General features: G+C 47.3%; 1 protein-coding gene across 3 annotated transcripts; it reads left to right on the top strand.

Annotated features, from left to right (window-relative positions):
* The first annotated feature begins 5,219 nt into the window (after positions 1-5,219).
* Positions 5,220-10,281, top strand: PERCC1 (proline and glutamate rich with coiled coil 1). Of its 3 annotated transcripts, none has more exons than XM_083585366.1 (2): positions 5,220-5,263; positions 9,021-10,281. In XM_083585366.1, the coding sequence occupies exons 1-2, from the start codon at positions 5,246-5,248 to the stop codon at positions 9,939-9,941; spliced, it is 939 nt and encodes a 312-aa protein (XP_083441492.1). In that variant the 5' UTR covers positions 5,220-5,245; the 3' UTR covers positions 9,942-10,281. The 3 variants fall into 3 exon arrangements, with proteins under 3 accessions (XP_083441492.1, XP_083441494.1, XP_083441493.1); XM_083585368.1 differs by lacking the exon at positions 5,220-5,263 and adding an exon at positions 5,655-6,174; XM_083585367.1 differs by lacking the exon at positions 5,220-5,263 and adding an exon at positions 6,219-6,399.
* Positions 10,282-10,624: the final 343 nt, after the last annotated feature.

Here is a 10,624-nt window from a genome sequence, read left to right as displayed (position 1 = left end):
TTTGCAGTCTAGAGAGCCCACTTCACCAAACAGAAGTGCTATCCTCAGTTGGCTTCCATTTGTCTGTCTACCTATCTATCTCCTTTGAAATCTTACTGTTATGGTGGCTTTGAGTGGCCTGGGGACCAACATATTCTGCGAAGGATTTCGCCATGTTGCCATTTTTAGTACTGGGTTTATGTCAATTGATTCTATTGCACAGTAAATGGCATGTTTGTCTTACACAAGCAGCTAAAAGGTCTTGTTGACAGGCAATGAAATTTTATTTCTTTGTCTGTTTAAAAGCATTTCTAAGCCAATTAATTAAAAAAAAAACACTCCTAAGCGATATACAAAAACTTTTATTTTTCTACAAGAGCACTTTCAATTTTATATATATATATATATATATATATATATATATATATATATATATTAGTACGTGTAATCCACACTTTCATAAAAATATATCACGGTGGTTTACAACATACAAGATTATAATAAAAAACCAGTAAAAGTATCTGTTAAAAAAACCCAACAACAGTAAAAACGTCAATAAAACTTCAGTAAATACTGACGGGTTAAAAAGAAAAATGATTGTATTGTGAAGGCCTGCCTAAGCAATACAGTTTTCAGATGACACCTGAGAGATGGCAGGTACAATTCCTGCCAAACCTCTAGAGGCAGGGAGTTCCACAGGGCAGGACCTGCCACAATAAAGGCTTGGTCGGGGCCAGCCAAAACACAGGGGCAAGTGGGGAGCTGCCAGCAGTTCCCCACCAAAAGCTGTCAGTGATCAGGATGGCGCATAAGGGAACAGAGGAAGCTGCCTATGCTGAGTCAGGCAACAGGTCCATCTAGCTCAGTGTTGCCTGCACTGACTGGCAGTGGCTGTCCAGAAATTCAGGGAGGAGTCCCAGCGCTACCTGGAGACACCAAGGATTGAACCTGGGACCTTCTGCATGCAAAGCAATTGCTCTACTGCTAAGCTGTGGCCCTACCTCTACAGAAATGTATGGTATGGATCTGAAACAAACCATATTTTCCAGAGTGAAAGGGATCCCCATGAAATGCTCAGGAAAACAGGGAGAGCAAAACATCTGATCCTGAACTTTCTGATAGTAAGAGCAGTTTGACAGTGGAACAGACTCCTGCAGTAGCTTGTGGACTTACCCTCCTTGAAGGTTTTTAAGCAGAGATTGGGAGGATCTCTGACATGGATGCTTTAGCCGAGATTCCTGTGATTCTCTAAGCAAGCTCCGCCACATCCTCAGGCACCCATCCCAGAGACCAGCGCACTAACTCTTTGCTCTTACGGTCCCGGTGAATACAGGCACGCCAAACGTTTTCCACCTAATGCTCTTTCTAATGGGCAGAGTTGTGTTGGAGTGCTTGTGGGGTTAATGGTGGGTGTCATATTATTGCAGCTCGTTTGGAGTGCTGACATATTGGAGCTATTGATTTTTCCTCCACTCTTGCATGGAGACCAAGAAGAGGCCCAGAATCCTCCTATAGGGATCAGGGAGCTGCAGCCCCTGACCCACAGCCACCCCGGCTGCTGCTGCTTCCAGAAGCCACTGTGATAAGGCAGAAGCTGGCTTCGCAGAAAGGTGAACGATGTTTATGTTTTGTTTTTTTAATGAGAAAACCCGAGGCCTCGCCACGGAAGCATATGCCCAGACAGATGCTCTGTGGCCCCATATTGCGCTGTCAAAACTCTCTTTATTAGTTGGACGAATGGTGGCGCGGAGTGGTTGTCTCTGAACAGGGGGAAGGAGAGAAGCTGTTCTCAGTGAGTTGGCACACAGCTGCCTCTCTTGCCACCTTTCCCTTTGCCGTTTGCCAGCCAATCCACCCACCAAGAGCGGGACTACAGCTCCCCAGGGGTGGCGAAACCCAAGATGGTGAAGGCAGGTGCCCTTTCAAAAAGGGGAGCATGATTCCCCATCATCCTAGTCCTCTTTAAAAAAAAAATTCAACATAACAACATATCAAAACATCTGATATTAATCTTTTCCCCCCAATTCCCCATCAAACCCTCCCCCCCCAAGACTCTCCTCAGCTCCTCTCTCTGATTTCTCAACTCAGATTGTTCTCTGCATACTGTAAAATTGTATAAATCCTTATATTATCTATCTACTACATTAACAATCAAAAGTTTTGTGTATGTTTATTCAAAACCTGCCAAGGAGTCCGGTTAGTTTTGCTGTCTTTTTAAATAATATATGAAAAGTTCCCATTCTTCTTTAAAGTCGCAGTTGTCTTTATCTCTCAGTTTGTATGTCAATTTAGCCATTTCTGCATAGTTCATAAATTTCTCTTGCCACTGTTCTTTTGTCGGGGTTTCCTCATTCTTCCATCCTTGTGCTATCAAGACTCTTGCCGCTGTTGTTGCATACATAAATAAATTCTTTGTTTTCTTTGGCAGGTCTTATCCTACAATCCCTAACAAAAATGCTTGTGGGTTTTTTTTTACAAATGTCATTTTAAACATTTTCTTCAATTCATTATATATCATTTCCCAAAATTTTTAAATTTCTTTACATTCCCACCACATATGATTTTATTATTATCCTAGTCCTCTTGAGGCACTGGAATCTAAGCACGGTTTGTTAAGGGTGCTGGGAACTGTAGTTCTTTGGGGAGATAATCTGCAGCTCCCAGGATTCTTCCAGGAGGGAGCCATGTCCGTTAAATGTGGTTTGAAGTATGGTGCGTATTCTGCTTCAGATGTATGTCTGTCTCTCTGCCTGCCTGCCTGCCAGCTTGTCTGTCTCTCGCACTGCCCCTAACCAGGTTTTCTCAATTGCGGGCCTTTTTCTATGTTCCATACAAGTGAATGGAGCAAGGTGTCCAGTACAGCCCTGCCATGAAGTCACATAAGGCAGCTGCTTCAGGTGATGGATGCAGGATGCAATTATGTCCCTACCATACACCCCACCCAAGTGTCCCAAAGCTAGCTGTAGTTCTCTCCACATTTGTCCTAAGAGGAGGAGGAGGCAGCCACAGTGACGTCAGAGGAGCATATTGAAGGGGTGATGACTGGCTTGGCTTATCAGTTGCCGCTCCGATCTGTCTGTGTATCTAAACATGTTTGTCAAGCCAGCAAATGGGCTAGATAGTGGCTATTGAGGCAGGAGGGCTGCCAGCGCGAATGTTTGGAGAAGTCTAAGTGCTCCGATGTGGGTCTGGGTCCTTGCACGTCGCTTGTGCAAAGGGCACAAGTTCCAGGCACAAGAGACCAGCAAGGGAAGAGAGAAGGTAGGGGGAGCCACCCTCCAGTCTGTGCGGCAAAAGAACACCTGGATTTTAAAATGTTGCACCTTCTTATACCCTGCCGTTAGGGTTCAGATTTCAGCGTAGGAGCAGTGTCTGTAAACAAACAAACAAACAAACCAACAAACATGAAGACAGTGATGATGAACAATCAATCCATCCATCCATCCATAGTAAGAGTGTGGCTTTGCAAGACACAAACTATATAAAGCAGTGGCCCCCAAATTCTGCCCTCCGGACCACTTGACCATTGCAGAGGGTCTTGGCTTTCATTATTTCCCTACCTGCTGTTGCATGCCACCCCAGTCTGTGAGCGTTGCAAAATTCCAGGGGTTCGTGTTTCCTTTTGGAAATGAGGCACAGTGGAGACTGTGGTATCTTTAGGATATATGGTTCATTTACACATATACACAACCTGAGCCTGCGATGGAGGGCTTCATGGAGCTAGCATCCCAAAAGGGTCTTGCTTCTCCCATAGCCACAGCTTTGGATTCGAACGCAAATCAGCCAAGGTTCTCTCTCTCTGCCTTAGCAGCCTGCAGCTTTTGCCTCCTACTTCTAGCTCACGTAACTCTGCTCTCAAACTCAGGCTTTTCCTTCTATCTTGAGAGCTGGAGGAGGTGTCCCACCCATTTGGCATCTAACACAGAGCCCCCTTTCCTCTGTTCTCTTAATAGCCCATCACCCAGGAGGCTCAAATAGCTTTTAACACTTCCTGGGTTCAGGGATTGGAAGTCTGGTACCCACAAACTCATAACACTGTTGTAGCGATTGTAAGGTGTAGTTGATGTATGCTCTTTAACTCTATTTTTGAATTTGCTTCTTTTGTGGTGTTGCAGTTTGCGTTCCATGGAGTTCCGATCTGTAATACAATAAAACTCAAGATAAGTGTCTGCTGGATCAGGCCAGTGGTCCATCTGGTTCAGCGTCCTGCTCTCACAGTGGCCAACCGGATGCCTGTGGGAAACCAGCAAGCAGGATTCGAAACCAGAGCCCTTTCTTCTCCCGTGGCTTCCAGCAACTAGTACACAGACGCATCACTGCCTCCAGCTGTGGAAGCAGCCCATAGCCATCACAGCTGGTAGCCACTGATAGGCCTCTCCTGCATGAATTTGTCTAATCGTCTTTTAAAGCCATCCTGCCTCCTGTGGGAGTGAGTTCCACAGTTTAACTCGGCAGTAAAAAAAGCAATAAAAGATACAGTGACAAACCAATGTGTATTTCTAATGCGAACATGCAGCAGACCCTCTGAATGAAGTGTGTGTGCCACCAATGATCCACAAACCACAGTCTGGGAACCCTTGGCTTAGAAGGGTCTGCAGATCAGTGTAAGGAGTGCTTCTGTGGGTTTATATATTTTGCCCACCAGGCAGCCCTGAGGCCACCTACAGCCAGGAGTAGCCCCAGACATTTTGCTGCTAGAAAAGAAGTACAGTGGTACCTTGGGTTAAGAACTTAATTCGTTCTGGAGGTCTGTTCTTAACCTGAAACTGTTCTTAACCTGAAGCACCACTTTAGCTAATGGGGCCTCCTGCTGCCGCTGCACCGCCGCTGCACGATTTCTATTCTCATCCTGAAGCAAAGTTCCTAACCTGAGGTACTATATCTGGGTTAGCGGAGTCTGTAACCTGAAGCGTCTGTAACCTGAAGCATCTGCACCCGAGCTCCCACTGTATAAAAAAGGGACATATGTTAGAATTGTTTTTGTTTCTTAAAGGAACCATGGCCTCTTCTTCACCCCAATGAAGCCCATCCCTAATGGGTTGAAGATAATGGCTTCGACGGCCTGCCTCACCTCCCGTTCTAATTGATTTATGGGCACCAATTTGTATGGTAAATCACAGGAAGCAACGTAATAATTTGATTTATGAAGCCCTTAAGAGGCGTTTGCTGCAGAACAGCCTTGCAACTGAGGGGGGGGGGCAGGAGAGGTGCTGAATGGAGGGGGGGCACAGGCCTCATCAATAAATGAGAAAATGCACCCCAAACCATGAAAAAGAAGGTACAGGTATGTATAGTTACAACTATTGGTTTAATGGTAACTATAATTATTATTTTATTTATATTTTACAAGTATGAAACCAGCTATGAAGTCCATACAAAGTGTCCAATAAAAAAATTCAAAGAAAACAATTTTTAAAAACCCATAATTAGAACTACAGTGGTACCTCGGGTTAAGTACTTAATTCGTTCCAGAGGTCCGTTCTTAACCTGAAATTGTTCTTAACCTGAAACACCACTTTAGCTAATGGGGCCTCCTGCTGCCGCCGCGCCACCAGAGCACAATTTCTGTTCTCATCCTGAAGCAAAGTTTTTAACCCGAGGTACTATTTCTGAGCTAGCGGAGTCTGTAACCTGAAGCGTATGTAACCTGAAGTGTATGTAACCTGAGGTACCACTGTATACGATAAAAGAAGCCCGTTGGAAAGCACAATACTTCAAGCCGTTAAAAGAGCAGCAGAAACAGTTGCTGGGTCAGGAAGTTCAAGCTCAGGGGGAAAGCTTGCCTAAATACTGTAGGCGGGTCTTCAAGGAATGCCAATAGGGATTCAAACTGATGTGGAAATCAACCTAAGCTCAGAAAAATGAATCTGACCGATTTGCCCCGGTCGCCAGTTAGTTACCTTCCTCTTCTGGCTTGGCATCTTACTATTTGCACAGGCGTTGTCGGATAAGCGTTACTTGCTTCTGGAGATGATGCCTACTCCTGGAGTCAAAATACCATGAAATTTAATTTTATGCCTATTTGACGAGGCTTGATTTCGTCTCCAAATCAACACTGGAGATAAGAAGTCCTCTGTCAACGTGCGCTGGGAGCCGGGGGGGGGGCAGGTGAGGTTTGGCAGCTGTGGCAGCAGACCTAATAGGGGGACCGGCAGGAATAACACTCGAAAATCCCCCAGGAAGTCAACCATTAAGGTGAGCCCTATCTCCCCGTCCTCCCAGGCTCCTTGTCTACAGTGTTCTCCGGTTGCCAGGCATTAAAGCAAACCAGAGTTTTGTTTACCAAGTCTACGATTACAATACAGCCACCAAATATTTGCTAGTCCCCAGTTTCGCAGTGCCACTATAAATACTTCAGCCCCAGGTGGAAGGGCTGAGAGTTGGCAGAGGAGAAGTAGGGGGCTGAGCTGCAGTGGACAGGTAAGTGGAGAGACCGGGGGAGAGAAGACCTTGCAAGGGGAATGGCTGTTGCTCAGGGGTAAAGCACCTGCTTTGCGTGTAGGTCCCAGGTCCAGTCCCCAGTATCTCCAGGTAGGGCTGGGGGAAAGACTTCCTCTCTGAAACACTAGAGATCTGCTGCTGCCAGCCAGTGTAAGGCCATACAGGGTTAGATGGTCTGACTTAGTATAAGGAAACTTCCTAAGCTTTAAGGAAGAGCTGTAAGTCAGTGTTAGAGCATCTGCTTTGCATGCAGAAGGTCCCAGGTAGGGCTAAGAAAGCCCGAAACTCTGGAGAGCTGCTGCCGATCAGTGTAGACACAACTGAGATAGATGGGCCAGTGATTTGACTCAGTCTCAGTATAAGACAGCTCTCCGTGTTTGGGTAAACAGCAGTAGCTCAGTGGCAGATCTCAGATTCAGTTTCCAGCATCTCCAGGTAAGCCGGGGGAGATGCCTGCCTGAATCGCTGGAGAGCTGCTGCTGGTCAGTGTAGCCATTACTGGGCTAGATGGACCAATTGTGCGATTTAATATAAAGTGGCTTCCTATGTCCCCTTTTCAACTGCCACAAACTAGGAAGCCATCTGTGTACGTGGTCTGCACATGCACAAGAATGAGACCATTTTGCGACTTATTGCACCTGTGGCCTGTCTTTTATCCGAGAAGCTCAAGGCACATACCCGGTAATACCCTCCTCCCACCCGCATTTTATCCTCACCACAACCCTGTGGGGTAGGCTAGCCCATTAAATATTGATTGGCTCAAGGTTACCCACCAAGCTTCATGGCTAGATAGAGATTTGAACCTGGTTTCCCCCTGTCCTAGTCCACAAGGACCCCCCGGAGGCAGTGAAGGCCACCAATTTCTGGAGGCTATCAATCAATATGATTCTATGACTCTATAACGACTATGTTCTGCCTGCATGGGTGGAGGCAGCAAATCTTCTGAATACCAGTTGCAGGAAACCACAGGAGGGGATAGTGTTGCTTGAGGGTTTCCCACAGGTATCTGGGTGGTCACTGTGAGAACAGGATATTGGACTAGACGGGTAACTGGCCTGATCCAGCAAGCTTGTCCTATGTTCTTATTTTGGAGCACATAAGCCAGGCATTAGAATGAGGACATTAAGCATAATGGTAGAATTCTGAGCTGATCCCACTTAGCCACACATACTTGTTGTCTAGAGTGTGTACGGATGATGTCCTATTTTCGAAAGCTCTCCTGCATCTATAGCTCCCTGCATGAAGCACACTAGCAGACCAGCGGGAAAGGCTAGCTCAGGGATGAAAACTTCCAGTATTATTGGATTACAACTGCTCACATCGCAACCATTGGCCGTGCTGGCTTGGGGTGATGGGAGTGCAGCCGCAAGGGCTGCAAGTTCCCTGTTCTTCGTCTATCGCTTTCCCTAACAGGCGAGCTTTCTGCATGCATGGAGCTTTTGATGTGGGGGAGTTTAAAATAAAAACAGTATACACCCTACATGCAGTTTGAAGTAAAACAGTCAGTTTGGAATAAGTTCCACACTTCTGAGATGCCATTGGGGACCAAGGACCCCACCATGTGAAAGGGGCAGATAAGTGATAGAAGGTGGTGATTTAAAGAGAATTAGATTAGATATCACCTCAGCAAGGAAGGGACAACTGTGACCAGGTGGCCTATTTGCTTGCTCTGGTCTGCTGTCCAGATGCTCATTGTTGGCAGATGAGTTTAAGCTCCTCCCCCATTTCCTTTTATCATTAAAAAGAACAACAACTTTGAAGTCAATTTTCCATTATTATTATTATTATTATTATTATTATTATTATTATTACTATTAATTTCATGTTATTTTCTGTTAATCCAACACACCCCTCCCTGGCTGGCCCAGTTTCACAAACACGCAAACCAGCTGCTTTTGCCTGGCTGGAATGTGCCCTGGAAGTCTGATAATGCCTCATTTGCGTGGAAGACTGTGCCAGTGCATGAAGAAATTAGGCAGTGTGGTGTAGTGGTTAAAGTGTTGGACCTTGGAGGGCAGGGTTCACAATCCCCACTCATCCACGAAGCTCACTGCGTGACCTTGGGCCAGTCACTGCCTCTCAGCCTAACCCACGTCACAGGGCTGTTGCAGAGATTAAACGGGGAGGGAGAGAGCCTGGAGCTCCTTGGGGAGAAATGGTGGGACATAAATATAATGAATGAATGAGTGTACATTTGTGGCTTTTGCCTCTGGCCTTGCCCACCACTAGCATGGGACCCCGAGAAGATTGCCTAGAAGGGAATGTGGCCCTCAGACTGGAAGGTTTCCCCCAACCCCTGTTTTATGGTTTCTGGAAGCCACAGAGCATACCTAGTAGTCCCTGGGCTGTTGCGGGGAGGGGAGTTTTGTTTTTGTTTTTTTGGACCCCCCTTTTTAAAATGACAGTGTACTACTTATGACTAGTGGGTGCTCCAGGAATATGTTAATACTATACCTCCTCCTAATTTCTCAGTGGGTCCAGTTCTGTCAGCACTCAAGCTCCCTGTTAGAGGATGATCATAACCACAAAAGATAGCTATACTGTGCATTCCCTCTCCTTGGCAGACACCTGACGCTTTGTTCTCCTCGCTGTTTATTTAGTCCAGATTCAACCACTTGTACAGCGTGGAGATAGGAGCGGAGGAAATGGCCGCTGGGGTTATACAAAGCCTAAGCAAATTTAAGCTGCCCACAGCATTCCGGAATTCGTTCCTATCCACCACAACCTGCCAGGAAATGATTTTCCAAGACTTATCGGAGGAAGAGGAGGAGGAAGAGGAGGAAATGGAGGCAGGCGAGGAAGAGGAGGAGGAAGAGGAGGAGGAGGAGGAAGAGAGGGAGAATATGGAAACAGTAGGCAATTCTGCAGGTTGCAGTCCAGACAGAGGCTCTGCTGACTCCAGCTTGAGCAACACAGAGGTGACGCTGCAGCTCCTTCGGTTCGCTGAGCGGATCAGCGACGACATCCAGAGATATTTCGGCCGGAAGAGCAAAGAGGAAGGCTCAGAGTCCTGCAACATCTACGAGGACCGCCGCTCCCCTCAGCTGTCAGGGCAGGTTCTGTACTATGCTGACCTAGTCAGGATTTCCCAGATTGGGGAAGAAGACGACAGCAGTGACCTCCCTGACCCCTCGAAGCCCCCAGCACAGCTGGAGAGGCAGCTGTGGAGATCTGTCTGCAGCAAAGAGGATGCAGAGAAGATGGGTCCTCTGGCCGAGCTCTTTGAATATGCCCTGGTCAGGTGCGTCAAGCAGCGAGCCTCCTCTGAGAACAGGAAGCTGAGGCTGGAGAGGAAGTATGGCCACATTGCCCCCATGCATGGCAGGAAGTTGCCCCAGTCCTTCTGGAAAGAGCCGTCCCTCAGCCCTGTCTGTATACTCAATGGCAACCCTCCAGATTTCAGTGACCTGCTGGCCAACTGGACTTCTGAAACCTGCCAGGAGGACCTGAATCCCAGCCGAGAGCATCCTAGCGAAGCAAACCGGAGGGTGGTGGACACTGACCATTTTGGTGGTCTATGAGGGTTCAGAAGGGTTGCAACATCTGAATTCTTCTCACATGGGCTCCGGCCCTTTCCCTGTTGCAGGGACCATTAGCCCTGTGCCCACCATGGCTCCCATGAATATCCCCTCAAGAATTGACAATGCACAAGATCGTGGGTGAGAGCAATGTCTGCACCATTTTGTGTTCCTGTCTCTTTTTCTACTCTTTCAACTGCGGCAGCCATTTTCTTTTATGCCATGCCCCCTGTTTCGGCCATTTCCTCTCATGCCACACACCTCTGCTGCCATTTTGTGTTATGCCACCCACCCCCAGCACTATCTCAAAATGTCATTATCTTCCCACAGGCCCCCAAAATGTCACCAACCCCTGACCTATTGGAGGCCTGGGAGTCTCCCTTCTCTGTTGCTCAACTTGTATAATTGTAAATAAATATTGGGGGGGGGGGGGAATGTGACTCTCCTCCAATACTTTCCCCTCACAAGGGAACTGACTCTCTCTGAACATTTGCTGTCCGTTCTGGGTCTAGGGGAGGAGCCAGGGGGCAGAACCAGTTACCCTGGCAGGCTCACAACTGGACCCAGTCTGTGGTGGCTCTGGAGGCAGAAGCCTTTTGGGATGGATTGAATGCAGCAATGGGGAACTTGTGGCCCCCCAGATGTTGCTGGACTACAATACCCATCATCCCTGGCTGCTGGGAGTT

Source organism: Podarcis filfolensis, assembly GCF_964270895.1.
Source record: "Podarcis filfolensis genome assembly, chromosome: 14".
NCBI classification, from domain to species: Eukaryota; Metazoa; Chordata; class Lepidosauria; order Squamata; family Lacertidae; genus Podarcis; species Podarcis filfolensis.
The sequence above is the reverse complement of the archived record's forward strand: the minus strand, read 5'-3'. Positions and strand labels throughout refer to the sequence as shown.